The sequence below is a fragment of the Petaurus breviceps genome, unplaced genomic scaffold (genome assembly GCF_028583685.1).
Source record: "Petaurus breviceps papuanus isolate PSGF00001 unplaced genomic scaffold, PetGlider_PUasm1.0 138, whole genome shotgun sequence".
Taxonomy (NCBI): Eukaryota; Metazoa; Chordata; class Mammalia; order Diprotodontia; family Petauridae; genus Petaurus; species Petaurus breviceps.
In genome coordinates, this window is record NW_027185694.1 from 9,560,539 (window position 1) to 9,582,202 (window position 21,664).

The 21,664-nt window shown below is 38.6% G+C and overlaps 1 protein-coding gene across 1 annotated transcript in view; it reads left to right on the forward strand.

Moving 5' to 3' along the window:
• Positions 1 to 13,782: 13,782 nt before the first annotated feature.
• The window catches only part of LOC138175180 (guanine nucleotide-binding protein subunit alpha-14), a 271,864-nt gene continuing 263,982 nt past the window's right edge, over positions 13,783 to 21,664 (forward strand). Inside the window, exon 1 of the mRNA XM_069105596.1 lies at positions 13,783 to 15,743. Coding sequence (XP_068961697.1) covers positions 15,620 to 15,743 — 124 coding nt within the window. The 5' untranslated portion in view covers positions 13,783 to 15,619. The remainder of the gene's footprint in view (positions 15,744 to 21,664) is intronic.

Consider the following 21,664-nt stretch of genomic DNA (forward strand, 5'->3'; position numbering starts at 1 on the left):
TTCTCAGTGCTTCAACGTATATTATTCATATGGATGTTTCTTGAATTAGAATGCAGTTCAGTTTAATGGAGAGAATGCTGGCTTGGGAGTCAGAGGACCTTTAATACTTCCTGCCTATGTGGTCTTAGGGGAGTCATTTAAACTCTGGTGCTCTCTGTCCTCATCAGTTAGTCAGTTAATTAGCACTTATTAAGTACATCCTACTGTGCTAAACACAGTAAAATGAAGGGGTTGAGCAAAATGACCTCTATAGTTTTCTGGTCCATCAGTGCAAAGTGCAACTAAACCAGGTCTTCTTGTCATATGTGATTCTTGACCAGTTCTTTCTATCAGTCCTCTGTAGTTATCCATCCATCCAGTGTACTTGAAGTCTTACTGTTTTCATATTTAGGGCTAAATGCATATTTAGATGGTCTGTTATCTTCATGCATGCTCTATTTTTTGTCTTACTTTCTATTTTTTGTCATACATATCTTTGAGGATCCCTCTTGCCATCATTCCCATGAGTGAGTCATCCTGGAGGCACTATGATATAGTGGAAAGACTATAAACTTGGAATCACAGGACCTGAGAGTAAATCCTGCCTTTACTACTGAAATCCATCCTCCATTTAGCCACCATTTTTTCTGAAGCATAGTTCTCTCCCCGTTACCTCTATACTCAATAAATACCAATGGCTCCCTATTGCCTACAAGACCTGTTTGGCATTCCAAGTCCTTCATACTTACTTCTCTCCCCATCCCACCCCACCTTTCCAGTCTTCTTATACTTTATACTCCTCCCTCCCCACCCCCAGCTCTTTGATCTGGTGACACTGGCCGTCTGGCTGTTCCATGAACAAGACACTCCTCTTGGTTCTGGGTATTTTCTCTGGCTGTCCCCTATGCCTAGAACACTCTCCTTCTTCATCTCTACCTCCTGATTTCCTGAGCTTTCTTCGCGTGCTAGCTAAAATGTTACCTTTTATAGGAAGTTTTTCCCAATATCTATTAATCCTAGTACCTCCCCTCTGTTACTTCCTTTGCATCCGGTATATACCGTGTTTGTACATATTTGTTTGCTTGTTGTCTACCCCATTAGATTGTGAACTTCTAGAGGGCAGGAACTCTTTTTTTCTTTGTACCCTCAGAGCTTAGCACAGTACCTGGCATGCACATAGTAAATAAATAATAGTTTATTCAATCAACTTAATGAATTATATATTTAACTTACATATATTTTAAATAATTAATTATATATGCTACGTAATCTATTATATAACTTACATATATTTACATAATAATTGTGTACACTAGTCATGTGTAATTAATGACATACATGTCATTAATTATTACATGTTGCTAATTAATTACATATAATTAACTTAATTACAACTTAAATTCTTATTGACTGAATGACATGCATACACAAAAGTGTATAAAATGTATACAAAATAAATAAAAGGAAATTTCTGTATTGGGTATAATGAATGGTCTCATCAGACATGTACTTGAACTGAGTTTTGAAAGAAGCTAAGTTTTCAGTGTGGTAAGTAAAGAGTTAAGGATAAAAGCAAGGGGTCAAGGGTGAGAGTTTCTAAGATGTAAAGGGGAGGAGAGAGGGTGGGGGAGCAGCCTGCCCAAATGCACAGAGATGCAAGATGGAATGTTATATGTAGGAAATACAAAGAAACCCAGAATGACTGGACTTAAGAGTATATGAAGGGGAGTAATACAAAGTGCAGCTGAAAAGGTAGGTTGGAACCAGGTTGTGAAGGATTTTAAACTCCAAACAGAGGAGTCTGGATTTGATCCTTGAAGTAATAGAGATTCACTAAGGTTCATTGAGTAGGCATGTGACTGGTCATATCTGTGCTTTAGAAAATAACACTTTTGTGGAGTATGTAAGAGAAAAAGAGAGACTTGAAGCAGGGAGGTCAATTAAGGGGTTATTACAACTGTCCAGATGTAGGGTATAAGTCCTGAACTAGGTGAACTAGGGTGACAGCTCTGTGAATGAACAAATAGAAATATAGTTCTGAGACAGATGTTGGAGATAGAATTGACAAGATTTGGCAGATGACTGGATATTTGAGATGGGGGAGAGTGAGGAGTCAAGAATGAATGAATGAATGAATGAATGAATGAATGAATGAATGAATGAATGAAATTTTCACTTGAATGAAATGAAACTTGCCTCCCTCCAAGGTTGAAAAATCTAAGGGCTAGAAGAATTTAGACAAGAATGGAAAGATTTATAACAGGGGATTTTGAGGAAAATATACTTAACATTAAAGCACCTGACTTTCATGACAAAAATATGATATGACTAACCTTACCTAGAGACAATGTAACCTGGTGTGCTTTGAATGGTGCTGAAAAAACCTCCTGTCCAAAAAGATTTACTCCTAAACTACCCTTTCACCCTGTTGCTAATATCATTCCTTTGCCTTAAGCTACTTTTTTCCCTATTAAAATACAAATATTTCTCGGACTGATCACACCATTATGTTGGAGTAATAATAATCATCAGTCATTAATATTTAGAACAACTACTGAGAAGAAATTTAATAGGGAAAAAGAAGAGAAAAGTAGAGGATATGGAGCAAGGGAAACTTAGTGTTAGGAGAATATCTGAGGAGAAATCAAGAGAGAGACATATATATGCACATGTAGATACATATATTGTATATGTGCACATATGTGTGTATATATGATTTAAATCTTATCACATGTTTTATGGGTATATATATAAAAAGAGAGAGAGGAAATGAGAGGGTATAAAAGGACAAATTTTGTTTACATTTCAATTTTGCTTAGGGTTAATCTCATCCTTTAATCTACACAGGGTGGCCTAAAAGTAACTTTTAAGCCATCCTCTATAATCATAGAATATCATAGTTGAGAGGTACCTTGAAACATGTATGAACTGATGCAAGCAGAACCAAGAGAACAATGATGTGCAATGACTACCATAATGAAAATTCAAATGGAAAGGGAAGACAACTTCTGTAATGTAATGATCAATTGTGGTTTCATTTAGACAACAGATGATGAAATGGATTTTTGGTAGAGGGGTGAAATGTCACTGTTCGATATGGCCACCGTAAGGGTAGGTTTTCCTTAACTGCTTTTTGTTTTTAACAAAACAAAAATTTCTCTGAGCAGAAATCAAGAGAGAGACATATTTATGCATATATAGCTACAAGGGAAGGAACATTGGTGGTAATAGGGGTGTGGTTATCTGGAAATGACTGACAGATAAAGACAAAAGTCATCAATAAAACTAATTTCATGATGCTGATGCTAAAGTATCTATTAAGCATTTACTATTTGTCATGGGTAGCGAGGATAGAGTGCCAGGTCTGGTGTTAGGAAGACTCACTTCCTGGGTTCAAATCTGACCTTAGACACTTACTAGCTGTGTGACCCTAGGCAAGTCACTTAACCTAGTCTGTCTCAGTTTCCTCATCTGTAAAATGAACTAGAGAAGGAAATGGTAAAACACTCCAGGATCTTTGTCAAGAAAATCCCAAATGGGGACACGAAGAGTTGGACATAACTGAACAACAACAACTTGTTGAGCTGGAGATGAGAATATAATAAAATAAGTCCCTTTCTTCAATAAGCTTACATTCTAAAAGAGAAATATAACATATAAAGGGTAGCTAGAAAAGGAGGGGAAGGGAGGATGAATGAGTGTGGTTTGGAAATGCATAGAAAGTTACACAGTGGCCTGATTCTGTGCAAGGTGACAAGAACTCACCTATCAGGGTGTTTCCAAGGACAGAATCCCAAAATTGCAGTGGGAGGGAGATGAGGAGAAGTGAGGAAAGTGGCTAGGGTTATGGTAAAATGGTTTGGAAATGAAGGATAAGTCATATGAAATGCCTAGATCTGGCTTATATGATACAAATTAAAATGAAAGGAATATTGGTAGTCATCTAATCTCTCATTTTAACTTTATATGTCAGAATATTGAAGCTAAGGGAGCTTTAAATGACTTTCTAAAAATCATATAGCTAGTCAAGGACTAAAATTCACATCTCCTGACTCCCAAACTCATTGCTTTTCATCCACAACAAAATAATGAATTTATCATAGCAGTCACTGGGTCAAGGCTGATTTAAGTGTTATCATGTCCTTCAGGGTCCCCTTAACCCTTTCTTCCAGCCTATTGACTTCGCTGTGGTCACCATTTAAAGCATGAGAACTCATAATCCTTCCACTCAATGAAATTAGATTCAGAATTAGGCTCTTCTGTGGAATCCCAGGCTAACAAAGAGCTGTTTATCTGTCAGACTACCCTGTGTAGTCAGTCAGGCCCGAATACTTCCAACAAATTCCATAGAGGCCAGAATAGATTTCTTGCCCCTCCTAGTGCTACTGCATTAACATGTGTTTCAGGTTTAGAGATATCCCATTAATCCATATAGCACTTTAAAAAAAATCTTGTATTTTGTATCAGTACCCTAGAGATCTTCAGATATCTTTATTGGACAATAGCTAAATAACAAAATCAGCTGATCCTTACATCACTCTTGCCTTTAACACATTCCGTTTCACATACAAAGTATGGCTAAACACAATGTGTCATCACTATAGTATGGCAGTTAAGACAACTTAGTCTACCTTAGGAGAGATAATATTCAGGAAAAAAGGACATTGTGGTCAATTCTAGGCACCTCATCTCAGGAAGGACATTGATAAACTGGTGAGAAGCCAGAGAAAAAAATCAAGATGGTGAAGTTCATTTGAAGTTATGAGACATGAGGGTTGATTGAAGGAATTGAAGAAGGCTAGCAACAGAGAAGCGAATAGGGTAGGGGGCAGGGAACATTGTGACTATTTTTAAACATCTGAAAGGCTTTCTTATGGAAGAAGGTTTAGATTTATTCTAGCTGGACCCAGAGGTCAGAATGAGGAGCCAAAGGGTCAGTTTTATAAGGAGGAAAATTAAGGTTTGATGTCTGGATATCAGTAATTAGAGTAATCTCAAAGTAGAAAGGCCATCTTGAGAGGTGGTGTTTACCTCCTGCGATGTTAATAAGATGATAAGACCTTCTCTGCTCATTAATAGGCTTCATATCGAGCCCATTGGGGGAGGCACTTGCCTAATATGGAGCTTGCTTAGGGGAAGGTTTGCTTGCAGGAAGGCTTCCACACTAAGTTAATTTTTTGGCACTAAGTTGATTAGGCACTGAGTTACGAGGGCTGTGATGCCTTCTGGCTCTGAGAAGTATACACATGATCTGAGTTGGTATTTTGCTTTGGGGGTTTGCTCATGAGAAGGATCTTTTGATTTCCTGGTTGAGACTCTGAGTAGCCATTTGTTCAGAGCCCCCCGACTGCTGAGATGTCTGTGTTCCCTCAATCCAGTGATATATGTAAAGTATATGGCAATATTGCTATGTTCAGACAGGTGGAGCCCTATCTGTTGGTCTTTGTGCTAATTTCTGTGCCTGTATTTTCTCTGCTTGTATTTTATCTGTATTTCCTCTGACCTTTCCCCTGAACTAGTGAATGGAATTAAAAGAAGATCGTTGACCCCTTTAAGGTGGGTTTCCTTCAGTAAAGCAGATAAAAGAACCTGTGCTAGCAGGCCACCCTGGGTATGCTAGGGTGCTTGATGTTACACCTCCTCACTTTGAGGAAAGATTGAATAATTATTCTTCTGGTATGATGCAGAAGGCATTCTTTTTCTGGTACCTCAAGGTAGATAAGTGGTGCAGTATATTGAATGCTGGGCTGGGAGTTGGGAAAATAGATTCAAATCTAACCTTAGATACTAGCTGTGTGACTGTGGGGAAGTTACTCAATCTCTCACTCTCAGATTCCTCATATATTAGATGGGGACAATAATAGCCCTTACTTCTCAGGATTATTGTGAGGATAAAATTAGACATTTGTAAAACATTTAGCATAGTGCCTGACACATAGTAAGTGCTTAATAAATGTCTGCTTAAAAGGTATGGACCAGGTAGATCAGTGGAATACGTTAGGTACACAAGACACAGTAGTCAATGACCATAGTAATCTACTGTTTGATAAATCCAAAGACTCCAGTTTCTGGGATAAGAACTCACTATTTGACAAAAACTGTTGGGAAAACTGGAAAATAGTATGGCAGGAACAAGGCATAGACCAATATCTTATACCATATACCAAGGTGATGTCAAAATGGGTACATGATTTAGACATAAAGGGTGGTACCATTAGCAAATTAGGAGAGCAAGGAGTAGTTTGCCTGTCAGATCTATGAAAAATGACCAAACAAGAGACAGAGAACATTATAAAATCCAAAATGTATAATTTTGATTACATTAAATTGAAAAGGGTTTGCACAAACAAAGCAAATGCAACCAAGATTAGAAGAGAAACGGAAAGCTGGGAAACAATTTTTACAGCCCTGGTCTCTTATAAAGGCCTCATTTTGAAAAAATGAGTCAAATTTATAACAATACAAGTAATTTCACAATTGATAAATGGTCAAAGGATATGAACAATTTTAAATGAAGAAATTTAAGCTGTAGTCATATAAAGAAATGCTCTAAGTCACTATTGATTAGAGAAATGCAAATTAAAACAGCTTTGAGGTACCACCTCACATCTATCAGATGGACTAATATGAGAAAACAGGAAAATGATAAATGTTGGAGATGGAAAATTAGAATACTAATGCATTATTGGTGGAGTTGTGAAATGATCTAACTATCCTGTAGAGTATTTTGGAACTATGCTTAAAGGGCTATGCAATTGTACATACCTTTGATCCAGCTATTACACTATGAAGCCTATATTCCAAAGAGATCATAAAAGAGGGAAAAGGACCCATATGTAGAAAAATATTTATAGCAGATCTTTTTATGGTGGCAAAGAATTGGAAGCTGAGGGGATGCCCATCAATTTGGGGAATGGCTGAACAAGTTGTAGCATATGAATATAATAATGGAATACTCTTGTTCTGTAAGAAATAATGAGCAGGCAGATTTCAGAAAAACCTGGAAAGACTTACATTAACTGATGCTGAGTGAAGTGAGCAGAACCTGGAGAACATTGTCCACAGTAACAGCAACCTTGTTCGATGACCAATGTTGATAGATTTAGCTCTTCTCAGCAATGCAATTTCTAAGCTAAGCAATGCAAAGCTAAGACAATCCCAAGGGACTCATGATGGAAAATGTTTTCCATATCCAGAGAAAGAACTATGAAGTCTGAATACATCCTTTTTTCCCTTTTCTTATGGTTTTCCCTTTTGTTCTGATTCTTCTTTCACAACATGACTAATGTAGAAATATGTTTAATATGATTGTATATGTATAGCCTATATCAGATTGCTTACTGTCTTGGGGAGGAGGGAAGAGGAGGGAGAGATAAAAACATTTAGAACTCAAAATATTGTGAAAGTGAATGTTGAAAACTATCTTTGCATGTAATTGGAAAAAGCAACATACTAATAAGGGAGGAAGGTTTAGATCAGGTTATATGGTTACTGAGATCTCTTTCAAACCAAAGACCTAGTGCTTCTATAATATTAAGACTGTTGTACACAAAGCCAACCTATCCACATGTTACTTTGTCACAATATTATACAGATGAGGCAGCATTACATGAACTGATTTATTAATTCTGGTTTTTTAAGGGGGCTTAGCTCATATTCTCCCACCTACAGGAAGATGGATTTTAGTCCTGGGTCTGGCATGAATTTACTATGTGACCTTAGGGAAATCATGTCTTCTTTCTAGGTCTGTTTCTTTTCTGTGAAATGAGGAAGATAGATTTCATGAAGTCCCAGCATTAACATTCAATGATTCTGAGTAGAGTACTCTAGTGGTGCCATTTTAGGGTAATATGAGAGTCTTGGGTCCTTAGAAAATACAAAACTGGGGAAAAGGATATGGAAAGTGAGGTAGGAGGAAACCAAAGACAGAAAGTCCATTTAAAGTTGTGATTTAGGTCAGGAATGTATCTGGGATATCAGGAATGTAGCCTACATTTTAAAAAAAAAACTTTTGCTAACTGTATGTTTATATAATTGGCTGGGTAATTCTATGTATTTTATTTTATGCATTTAAAAATATTATTCTGAGTAGGGATCTATAGATTTTACCAGAAGACCAAAGGTTAAGAAACCCCTAATCTAGGACATCTTTTGTATTTTCATAAAATGTAGAGGATACCCTAATTCTTCTCACATTACATGAGCCCCTGCTCATAGGACCTAGGTTTCAAATACATTAGGGGGTTAAATAGTCATTTATGGGTTGACCTAGAGACCTGACCATCATTTATTTATGCATTGTTTTATGGGAAAATACATTTAGAGTTTCCAAACTGACATAAACATGAACTTTTAGGATATAACTGGCCAGTAAATGGAAAAAATTTTACTTAGTTCCCATCATAAAAACAGATTTCTTGTTCCAATTTGAGAGTTGATTGTTCCAACTCCTAATGTGCTTTATCACAGAATGGAAAGGGACTGGACCTGTGCTTTCATTGGTATAAGGAATTGATATAATGTGAGGAAAGAATATGAAATAATATCTGGAAAGCGCTTAGCATAATGGCTGGCACATAGTAGGCACTTAATAAATGCTTGTTCCCCCACCCCCAATGCAGGCTAGTACCTTCTCTGCATTATGTAGCCTAAGAGAGTTGCCTACAGTCATTGAGAGATTAAATGCCTTGCCCAAGAGCACACAGGACAGTGGTCAAGTTGCAGATGCAGCTAATAAGTCGAGAAGGATGAAGACTGAGAAAATACTATCGGACCTGGCAATCAGTTATGCAGACTACTGACTGGGAAAGAGCAGTTTTGAACGAGTGAAGACAGCAGCCGCCAGATGGCAAAGGTTGCATGTGGAGACAGCTTTTTCTAGGAGTTTTGTTTTTTCTTTTTGGAGGGCAGTTGGGGTTAAGTGACTTGCCCAAGGTCACATGGCTAGTTTTTGTGTTAAGTGTCTGAGGCTGGATTTGAACTCAGGTCCTCCTGATTCCAGGGCCGGTGCTCTGCGCCACCTAGTCACCCCTCTCTAGGAGTTTAGTAGAGATAGGGAGAATACATATAGGACCATACATAACTTGGAAGAGAAAGACTTGGGCACTTTTGAGGAGAGGTGGGGGGGGTGAAAAGAAACAGACAGAGAGACAGAAAGAGACAGACAGAGAGAGGGAAAGAGAGGAGGTAGAGAGAGGAGAGGGGGGAGAGACAGAGACACAGACAGAGAGAGGGAGAGAGACAGAAAGGGAGAGAGACACACAGACACAGACACACACAGAATATGATTAAGAAGACAGAACAGGATGAGAGCAAGGATACATGTAGACAATTGGTCAATTTGATAAGGAGAAGGGCCACTTCATTGTAAGCCTGGTGAAAAAGAACAGGGGATGATGTCAAAGGATGAAGATGAAGATCATATGATAAAGAGAATGGGAGAAGAGGCAGTTCATGTTGAATGGTCTCAATTTTCTTAATAAAGTAGGAGGTGAGATCCTCAGCTGTGACTTTCCTATTTCTTGTATGTTTCATTAAAGATTATTCCATTATCTAAAAGAGGGCTTTTGGAATGACCTGATGAGACTCGACTGAAATACCTGTAGTAGGATAGTCTAATAGAGGTCATGGTTTTTCCAGATATATAATAATAGATAATAGCTAGCATTTATATATAACACCTGCAATAAACCAGGTACTCTATAACTATTTGACCCTCACAACAATGCTGGGAGTTGGGTGCTATTATTGGGGAAGCACAGACTAGGTAACTTGCCCAAGGTCATGTAGCTAAGTATTTGAGGTGGGATTTGAACTCAGATCTTCCTGACTCCAAACCCAATGAGCTATTCACTGCACTATGCTGTCATATAGTATATTTACTCTGCTTTGATGCTCCCTAACCTTTCCATTCCACACTTTCCTTGTAACATATCTAAGGAACAGGACAAATCTACCTTACATAATATTAACTGGACTGGGTTAGATCTGTGACTAATCCTCCCATGGGTGCTCCAGACCATCCTCATCCTCCTTTTTCTACCCCAAACTCTCAGACCTAAATATGTTTTTTGGTCACTTCCAGTCCAAATTGAGAATATAGGACTTCAGATGTCCTCTATCTTGGTTTTCATCAATGAGTCAAGGAAGCAAGCAATAAGCATTTATATGTGTCAAGGACTGTGTCAGGAGCTAATAAAAAGACAAAAATGAAATAGCCTTTGCCTTCAAGCAGTTTACATTATACTAGGGGACACAACATACACATATATAAGTTGTTGCAATACATAGTAACAAAGCAATCAGAAAAGGTCTTAAGTAGTACATTTTAACTGCTTTTTGAAAGAAACGTGGGGAGTCTAAGAGAGAAGAAAGAAGGAAGTACTTTTTAGGCATCATGGATAGTCTGTTCAGAGGTACATACATAAGAAATGGAATATCATTATGCAAAAAATAGCAAGGTAAGTTTGGCTGAAGAGTAGACTAAGGTATAATAATGCTGGAAAGGTAGGTTAGAGCCAAATTGTGTAAGGCTTTAAATGACAAGCAATATTTGTTTCTATAAGTAAATGGGAATCACTAGAGGTTAGGGAAGTGAGGCACCAGACTTAGAAATTAAGTATGCTATGTTTTCAAAACATATCAACTTAATTTTTAAATTACTTTTTGCAAAATGTATTTTTGCTTTCATATCACTTTTATTACCAAATAGATCCCCCTTTCCCTTCTTCCTAGTGAAGCAGCCCTTGTAGCAACCCATTGCATTTGCCAATGTATTCCGTGTTCCACACCAAAAGTATCCCACCTTTGCAAAGAAGGGAGCAAGCGAGGTGCATTTTCTTCAACTCTTCTTCTATGCCAAACTTAGTCATAATAATTATTCAGCATCCAATTTCATTTTTCTTTCCATTTACATTACTGTAATAATTGCAATAGTTTTCCTGATTATGCTTACTTTTTTCAGTTCATATATTTTCTGCCATATGTTGTTGTATTCTTCATATCCATTGTTATATTATGGTAATGATATTTCATTACATTCATGTACCACACTTTAGTCTCTCCTTAATTGATGAGGTTCAATTCCTTTTAATATCTTCTTATAAAAATTTCACTTGTGTTAATTTTATTCCCCAACTATATCTATATGCCTCTTCCTTGGGACTTTTTCTGTATCTTTACAGATAGTAGGTACTTAACATATGGTTGTATTTTGTTCAGTTTCTTTCAGTGTGCTCAAAATTTTAAAAGAATTTCGCACTTAGAACTGATCCAATCATTCTGGAGAGCAATTTGGAGCTACATCCAAAGAACAACTAAACTGTGCATACGCTTTGATCCAGCAATACCACTACTAGGTCTGTAACCCAAAGAAAAGGGGAAAGGACCTACATGTACAAAAATATTTACAAGTTCTTTTTGTTGTGACAAAGAATTGGAAACTGAGGGGATACTCATCAATTGGGCAATGGATGAACAAGTTGTGGTATACGAATGTAATGAAATACTTTTGTGCTATAAGAAATGAAGAGCAAGCAGATTTCAGAAAAAAACCTAGAAAGACTTATTATGAACTGATGCTGAGTGAACAGAATCAGAACATTGTACACAGTAACAGCAATGTTGTTTGATGATCAACCATGATAGATTTAGCTCCTTTCAGCAATACAATGATCCAAGGCAATTCCAAAAGACTAATGATGGAAAATACTATCCACATCCAGAGAAAGAACTATGGAGTCTGAATGCAGATAGAAGGATACTATTTTCACTTTTGTGTGTGTTTTTCCCTTTTGTTCTTTTTCTTCTTTCACAACATGGCTAATGTGGAAATATGTTTAACATGATGGCACATGTATAACCTATAATATATTGCTTACTTTCTTGGGGAGGAGGGAGGACAGAGAAAAACTTGGAACTCAAAATCTTATTTTAAAAATGAATGTTGAAAACTAAAAAAAAGAGAGAGAATTAAACCTGTAAATTTAAAAAAAACTGCACGTATTTTCTAGAATTGTAACATGGTATATAGTTGAGAACCTAAAGGTCTGTAGGAGGAGGTATAATGAAAACTTTGGAAAATCAATGCATTTCCTCTCTGGACCTCAGTTTCCACATCTGTAAGATGTAATATTGGAAAAGATGATCTCTAAAATTCCTTCCAGCTCTAAAATCTATCATATAATCCAGGGATTCTTAATCTTTTTTGAATGGACTTCTTGGGCATCTTGCTGAAGACTATGGATCTCTTCTCAGAACAATGATTTTATATCTGTAAAATTAAAACAATCAGGATTACAAAAGAAACCCATTACATTGAAGTAAGTTATCAAAACATTTTAAAGATGATCTCCCATCCCAAGTTAAGAACCTTTCATTAAATACAATTTGCTGTTAAAGGTGAAGAAACTAAATGACTTGACCTGAGGTTCTCTCTGATTGTTAGATGGATCCATCAACTCCAAAACCTCCATGTAAGGAAAGAGCACAGGTTGGAACATCTCATTTCTCACTTAGCTGTGCTTCTTTGGGGACCACGCTGACTTCTCCACCATGATCTAGATGGGGTACCTTCCCCAGGCACTCCAACCCACCCCCTTTTCAATTTCCTTTTGTGGTTTCCTCCCATTACATTATAAGCTGGGGGAGGGAGAACTTTTCTTTTTCAAAATATTTGTATCACCAGAGCTTAGCACAGTGCCTGGCACATAGTAGGTATTATTTATTGACTGGACTGTTATATAGCTTACTAGTTTAGTTCTAGAGAAAGGCGCTACAACCCAGGTCTCCTTATTCCCCAGGCCAATGACCTTCCACAAATTCATCCGCAGGCTTTGAAATAATAAATGCTTGTTAAAGTTAACTGAAATCCTACCACCTCTCTTGGATTTTTTTTTTGTTTGTTTGTTCCACATTTTTGGCAACAGATAGTATAGATGGCTGAAAACTCTTAAATGTTTTCTGAGCAGACAACATCAAGTTTTTTCTTGGGAGTTTTTATTAGTCAAGTTTTTTTTTTAATCCTATCGAATATAAAGCAACTATCTGACAGTTCTAAAAGTCCATAGCACAAATGTAAAATGAAATTGTAAAAAGCGAAAATGTGTAGTTAGCACATGCCAGCAAGGTCTAGACTTGATTAAGGTTTCAGTCAGGCAACTTTCCTGTAGGGGTCACTGTTAGCAGCAGCCTAATTTCTACTATGATAAAAGGGGGGGGGGGGGAAGAAAAAAAGCCACAAACGTTTAAAAATGCACGCACATAATAAAATTCTAATGCATGACTAGTTTACATTCTTTGGGCTGTAAAATAAATAGTACAACCCTGCAGCAAAATAGCTCCACCTTGCCAAGTTCTTTATGCTCTATAAAAAAGACACGCAATTTCACTGAATATGCTGCCCAATTATCAATGATTAAAAGATATGATTGTCCTTCCAAACTTACATTTGCCTGTTCTTAATTAGGCACCACCAGCTAATTGTCTACCGCTATAAAATGTTTACACTGTAAATGTTGACTCAAAGACTTTAAGTAATAGAAAATTTAGTTATTGAAGATATCAATATTCTCACATTTTGTTTTCTACTCGTCTCTGTTACCTCTGGATATACCTGTTGTTGATGCCTCAGTCAGGTGTAAGGCGAAAACAATGCAAAAAAAAAAAAAACCATTCTGCCTTTTAGACTGGACTTTTTTGTTTGCTCTTGGCCAGTGGTTTGTTTTTTTTTTTTCTTATCAGTTTTAGTGATTCCAAGTGTGGAAATCTCACCTCCTTTGAAGATTAAGTAACATATCTATAACTTAGTCCTTTAGACAGTTACCTGGAGGCACGGAAAGTTTAAGTGAGTCAAACCTTGGTTGCTAACTACAAATGTGTTCGAGGCAATACTTGAACAAAGGTATACCGACCTCCCAGGCCGGCTATCTAGCTACTATTGTTTTTCTTAATTGAACATAAAAGGATTTATGTTCAATTTGAATTCTTATTGAATTCAATTCAACTTCAATTCAATTTCAAAACTTAAAAGGAAGACACACGTATTCACCTATACCCATAAATTATACTTGGATGTACAGTATACAATTACACCCATATACATATAGATGTACACGCAAACATACATAGCCATAAGTATCCATAGAAGTACGGGAAAACAAAACTTTATATCTAGTTTTCATATAAAATAACTCGTAGACAGACTCTTAAAGGTGTCTGTGTCAAACAACTGCTTTGAATTAAGGAATTGTCAGGTGTTGCTCAGATGCTGTGACTTCTAGAAGGGTTTTTTTTTTTCCTTTGCTAAAATATGCAAACTATCCATCAGTTTCCATTTCCTCTTTCCCCCGAACGCCCACTCTCAAATCCGGTGGGTGTGGGAAGGATCCTGAGATGATATTTACACTAGCCTTCACTTAACTACTTGAATCAAATCCTGCAGAGACGACTCTCTAACCGAGGGGGTTTTAACACTCTTCGATTATCTACATAAGCGTTTTGGGAGCTCGAGAGCAGTACATCTAGTAAAAATTGGCTGAGGAACGGAAGATGTCTAAGGAACCTCAATATTAAGTGAGGGCAGGAACTTTGGCTCTGTTCCTCGAGCATTCACCTTCCGCAGCGTTCTCATCAGGTGTTGGGGAATTGTGGAAACTCCCTCACCTGTCAGTAGCCGGATTTGCTGAGGAAGGGAGCGCGGGCACTCAGGGTTTTGCCACCACGGCCCTGAAGCTTCTCCAACAGTAAAGAGCCAGAAAAGGAGCGCAGGTGCCAACGGTTTAGATCCAGACGCTAGCACGTCCCCACCCTCACCCCACCCCACCCCACCCCAGTTAGTCCCACTGGGACCCACTTCATAGTCGACAGACGCCATTTGTCGGGGGTGCCCAGTTCAAGGGCAGAAGCTGCAGTGGAGTGTTCCTGGACGCTCCGCCTTCTCCTCAGCCGCGAGCAGCAGGAACCAGAAATCTTTCCCTCAGACCTTGCCTGCTGGAAGAGCGGCGGCCTTTCTGCTTTGGGGACTTGAATTTCCCTGGCCAGTCTTCTTCCCCGGGTCTCCAGCAGCGACTGCTTCCTTCTCCTCCACGGCTGCCTCTGACCACTGCTTTCGGGCCCCCTGGGCAGCTCCACCCTAACTTTGTCCGAGTCGCTCCCTCAACTCCCAAGCGCGGCTCCTCTCTAGGTCCACCTACTCCAGCTCATACAACAAGCCTCTCTAGAATTTGGAGGAAGCCAACCCAAGCCTTCTCTGATCTCGGAAAAACACAAACAATACCAAAAATCGAATAAGGTTATCTGAACTCGGAACGTGAGCAGATAGCGCACTCTGCATACATTGGCACCGCCGAAGTTCAGGTTATCCTGCATCTGCCTTGCTTCTACCGTTGAGGAGCTCTCCTTCTCGCCCCCTGGAAAGAACTGCCAACTAGAAAGAAATCCCTTTGAGCGTTAGCTCTTGGGACGCGTTTTAGAGGAAAAAGAGACCGACTCTCCAACTATAAACCCTTGACTTTAAACCCTTCCTTGTCTATTAATCCCTCGATCAGATTGGTGTTGGGAAGGCTGAAGGGGAGAAACCACTTTCAGGGAGAGAATCAGTAGTAAGTCGTAAGTCTGCTCCCGAAGCCCCGGGTGCGAAACCATGGCCGGCTGCTGCTGCTTGTCCGCAGAAGAGAAGGAGTCACAACGCATCAGTGCCGAAATTGAGCGGCAGCTGCGCAGGGATAAGAAAGATGCTCGCAGAGAGCTGAAGCTGCTGCTTCTGGGTGAGTGCACCACAGAGCGCGAGTTCGCCCCTGGAGCCCCGCACACACAGCCCGCGTATCTGATCACTGCTTTTCAGGGGATGAGCGGGGAAATTGCCAGCGCCACACAGTGGGACTAATTTCTAGTAATCTTATTACTCCCTGATCTCTTAGCGGCATTTTCATTCTTTCAGTAAACTTTGGTCAGACGGTTTGCAATCCTGGAGTGTTTAAGTTCCCTCCACGATGCTTTTTTTTGGCCTTCCCGTTTATCTTGAAGGGTGACAGCCCACCCTTCCACAAACTTACGTCAAGGACTTGAACCACATTGTCCCCATCCCCACTTAATAATATTTTACCTTTTTTTTTTTTTTACAACTACATGTAAAGATAATTTTCAACATACACTTTTATAAAATTTTCAGTTCCATTTTTTTTCTCCCTCCTTCCATTTTCTCTCCCCTCCCCAAGACGGCAAGCAGTCTGATGTAGGCTATACACGTACAATCATATCAGACAGATTTCTATGTTAGTCATGTTGTGAAAGAAGAATCAGAACAAAAGGGAAAAACCACAAGAAAGAAAAACAAAAAAAGTGAACATAGTATGCTTTGATCTGCCCTCAGTGTCCATATTTCTCTAGATGTGGATAGCGTTTTCCTTCATGAGTCTCTTGGCACTATCTTAGATCATTGTATTGGCGAAAAGAGCTAAGTCTATCAAAGTTGGTCATTGTGCAATGTTGAACCACCTTATTAACCCGCTGTTTTTCCTCTTTCCCTTTTGCTTTCCTCCTAAAGCAATACATCTCCCTTCTCTTTCTCACCTCCCTAGCTAAGAGCCTACTGGACTGGACCGTGGAGGTGCTCTTTGTGTGAAGAATGTTAGTTGAGGGGCGGGGTACAGTGCCAGCGCTCACTCCTCTATGCTCTAAGAATGGTCAGTTCCCACCTCCTCATTGTGATTTCCGTCCCACACTTTATCTTCTGCCTTATTGCCACTTTTACAGCTCTCTGTCAAGTTTGGTCCTAGCTGTTGTTATTTCAGAGACCTTCTGGGGTGGTTGCCATGTTATATCTAAAGTTCTAGAACTTCGCTGTCAGAAAAACCTCTGGTGTAAGATGCCTGGCAAGCAGTTTAAAATTTGTGTGTGTTCGAGCTTTATACCAGAGCCTTGAATGGTATGTCTTACGAGGGGGAAATAGGGAGCACTGGAGAGTAACTTTAGAGTTTGTCCTGTGCCCATCTACTGCTAATGATTGTTGCTAACCGCTTAAGCCCCTATACTGTGCATTTCCATTCTTCTTGTGAATGACCAAACAAGGCTATGTTTAATTTAATTTTAATATATTTATGTACTGCTATATTTTAATGCCACTTTTTTTAGTGACATATTTTTTTGTGTGCTGAGCTTGGAGTAAAATCTATATGTGGACTCTAATATCAACTCTTGTATTAGCTATGTGATCCTAGGCAAATTATTTAATCTTTGTGTCTCAAAGCAACTAACTCTAAAGCAGGTTCTTAAGAATAGTCAACTCTAGAGCAATGTCAGAACTCCATTTGTTTAAAATTTGGTAACTGTTGCAATACAATTGATCTTCATAATCCTTGGTGTTTTATGCATTTAAAAACATGATTCTGAGAAGGGGTCCATAGATATCACGAAACTGCTGAGAGAAATTATTTTCTATTATATTAATAACACATTATTAATTAGGGGTCCAGTCTTTTTATTTCCTCATTCAGGGACCAGCCCCTTTAATCCTTAGGGTATATGTTCTTCAGTCTTCTGCAGGACCCCACCCAACTAGGAGACTTCTGTTTGAAGTGTAAACTAAATCTAATCTAGGCAAATTGTTGCCTGGAGGGAATAAGTACACATCCTTGCACCCTTCCATTGGGGTTTAGGGTAGTGAAGGAGAAAATGAAGGAGAATGAAGGAGAAAACCTATGAGACTGGTCTGGGTGGAGATGGATTGCTCTGTCCAGAATGCTGAGGGCAACTGAGTCTCATGATCAAGCCACCTTCTCAGTAGGAGGAGCTAAAGACTTTTAGCTGACCTCCTCATTTAAATATCTACCAGTCAAAGTTTATTTTCATTTGTCAAGGGCACCTCCCTTTTCCAAAAATATAGTAAGGCTTCTGGTCTCTTGGTGGGTTTGTCTTTGGTTAGGGAGAGAAGCCACTGACCATCAATTTATTGATTATTAGCTGGCCTAATTAATAAATTGATTATTAATTGCCAAGAAACTGTTTCTCTGGTTTTTCATTTGTCACACTGCCAAAGGGGTACTTTGTACAGAAAAGATTAAGAGCCTCTGCTTTTAACCAATAAGTGAAAGACCATTTCTGTTAAAATCACAGATCCAATCATATTCATGTGTAAGCTAGGTGCCTAACATTTATTAGGCTCATACTTTTTGTACAAGATAGCTATCATATTTTCCTCAAATCTTCTCTTCTTGGGTTTAAACATTCCTAATCTTTCCTTTAAAGTGCCCCTAACCCACCCAGATGTTGATTTTTAGACAAACTGATATCTTGCTATACCTCTCCATCCTGTAAAGTGTTTTTTTTTTTAACTCAAGGTACATTTGTGACTATTAAATTTTATCTTATTTAGTTCACCCTATGTCCAATTTCTAGTTAATAATAAAATCTGACTTGTCTATCAACATTTTTCCATGAAAATTGCTTTTGAAAAAACTTCCTGATCAGTATATCCAGTGATCTTTGTGTTTCTTTCTTGAACTCTTTCCAGCATCTATTACTTTTGACTATCTTCTCTGTTGACTTCAAAGACAACATACTCCCCCACTTCACCTTTTATCTCTCCAAATGGTCTTTAAGGAAATAGTCTGTCTTCTTTATTTAACTGTTGGATGTTATAAGGTGGATGTTTCTGAAGGTTCTTTCTTCCTTGACTATCTCTTTCATTCCCATAGCTTAAACTCTCCCCATATGGAGATGACTCCCATGTTTTTTTCTCTAGCCCTGACTTCTCATCAGGGCATCAGAACTGAATTTTCAACTGTCTACAGAAGATACTTTCATTTGGCCACCCCGTTAGCCCCAGCAGTATCTAAACCAGATCATTCTCCCCAGACCTGCTCTGCCCAATGATAATTTCTGAAAATGGTACCATCATTTTCCCATTGTCTCATGTTTGAAACCTTGATGTTTTTGATTATTCCTTCACTTCCCACACTCAGTCCAATCAGTTCTGTTTCTGCAATATTTCCCCCCATCTGCCTACTACATTGTATTCACACTATCCTGGTATAGGCTCTCATTACTTGTGCTGTTTGAGGCTATTGCAACAGGTCTTATTGCTTCCACCAAATCCCTCTTCCAGTCATTCTTTTACCCCACTGCAGACTCTGATTCCTTAAATATGTATTTGGTCCTGTCACTCTTCCCAAACCTCCAGTATTTTACCAATAGTAAAAAAAAAAAACTCATTCAAAATTCTTGGTGGCTTGGTCTCTCATTCTAGCTTCATTTCATAGTCTTCTCCTATATGTGCTTTATGTTTTTAGCCAAACTGAAAGACTTGCTTTCCCCTAGAAATGCCCCATTATTTCCTGTCTCATGTCTTTGCTTGTGCTGTTCTTTTTGCCTGACGTGCCCTCCATTCATAAGTTCTTACCTTTTGAATTCCTATCCATTCCTTAAAGTCCAACTCAGGCTGCTTCTGGAAGCTTTCCCTTATCCTTGGTGATTACCTTTCCTTTCATCTTCCAAACCTTACATAGAATACTTAAAAAAAAAAAACTATGATGCATTTAAAATACAATTTAGTATTGTAATTTCTATTAATGTGCTTTTTTTGCTCTACTAAACAATAAATTCAGTGATAGCAGGATTTGGGGTGGAGAGGAGGATTGGAGACAGACACTGAACCCATTGAGAAAGGAGAGAGAATATTCTAGGTGTCAGTAGATAACAGCTACCATGATCTGAATTGGGTGACAAATTTAGATTCCATGAACCTCAAAAGAAGAGAGGTTGCTGAATGATGGTGGTAGAGGGAGTGTCTAGATCAAGGGTGGGGAACCTATGGCCTTGAGGCCACATGTGTCCCTCTAGGTCCTCAAGTATGGCCCTTTGACTGAATCCAAGCTTCACAGAACAAATCCCCAGGTCACAGGTCCCCCATCCCTGGTCTAGAGAGAGCAATGGAAAACAAAGAATATTATGACTCCCCCACTACAACTGAGAAGACTAGGGCATGAATAAATGTCTAATTAGTACTAGAAAGAGGGCCCAGGAATGTGGCATCATGAGGATGAGGTAGTCATGTCTTAGTGAGTGCCAGAAGATGAGAGAAGCAGGGAAGGAAATGGTTTAAGATAGGAGGAAGTTTGTAAATTATGGAGTCTGCATTTCAGAAGGCCCAGTGGAAAGACTGGTCACATCTGGAGGACGACATGGTACAGACAAAATTGAGTGGGAAGGCAATGAAAGAACTAATGGCTTGCTTGCATTTTCTGCCTTTCTACATTTATCTTGTAGACACCTGGTGGTGAGGAACAGGAGACACTAGGGGAGAATTGAATTTAATACTCCAGTGGAGAAAACATCTTTGTAGCTGATTTAGGTCATGCAAATATAGACTTAAGTTATGGCCGCAATTTTGAATATACTAACCCAGGAAAGGAAGATTTTCCCATTTACACACAGAAAATATTTATTGACTTCCTATGGTGTTCCAGGGATATCTCCTTTCTGGGCCCTGATACCAATAACAGGCAACCAAAGGGGAGCAGGGAAATAAGGATTATAATGTATATTTGCTCATCTTTTCTCATATTCCTCTTCCAATTTTATATAGGCTGAAATAAGCATCCTTCTCTTAGGCTACTAATTATGACTGGAGCTTATCACAATCATGTTGATTTCATTTACTGCAAATCTATGTTGTCTGGTCTCAGTCGGCCTCTTGCTACTACAGGAGTTGAAGGATTGATGACATATTGATTCTTCTATCTCATTCCCCACAGTAGTTGTTTCATTTTCTCTTTGCTTCTACCCCATACTTGAAACAGATGGTCCAACTTGTGAATTGAGGCCCCCTGAAAGGAAAAATCTCTGTCAACTAAAAATCCCCCTTTTTTTTTTTCAATTCTTTAATGACATTTATTTCCTTTTCTTTAATACCAGACTTCCAGAGAAAGCTTTCTGTGCTTGATGCCTGTCTCCACTTGAGTTTCTTTCCTTAACCAACCTATTGAAATTGTACTTAGACAACCACCAGTGGCATACTGATAAAGACTCAAGAGCCAGTTCTCCAGGGGAAAAAATGTCAGACACAGCACATTTTATGTTTAATCTGCATTAATAATGTTTTCTCCATCACTTTTTAAAGTATAGACAATCAACTAAGCAACTAGCCAAATCTTAATTCATAGGGTTTGCTTATTTCCAGGTGTAAATGTTCACACTAAAAATTTAACATTCTCCAGTTTGAGCTGGCTCCAGCTGTCTGGAATGTCTGGCAATGACTTCCTTATTATCAAATACAATGAGCAATTTTATAGCCCATTCACCAGCAGTACCTGGACTTACTCTGCTCTCACCAGAATATTCATTTGGCAACTTTTGGGTTCAGAATGATAAGTAGTACAGTCCTTAAGTTTATTCTCTCATGTACATAATTTGGAACTGCCCCAGGACCCCAAAAACAATTTTTGAAAAAGTTTTCCTTTTATTATTATGAATTTTGCCAAAATCTACAAAGAACAGAAAAATAGGTCTGCATGTGAAACCATGAATCTCCAACAAGTACAAGTGTTGCAGTTTCATGATGTATCATGGTGGAACTGTCTTAAAGAATTCAGTCAGATCACCTCTAATCCAAGTGTAGATGTTTATTGAGATTGACGCCCTTCATGAAGTAGGTTAAGTTCCAAAAGGAACCAGCAACTTCAGAGAAAGC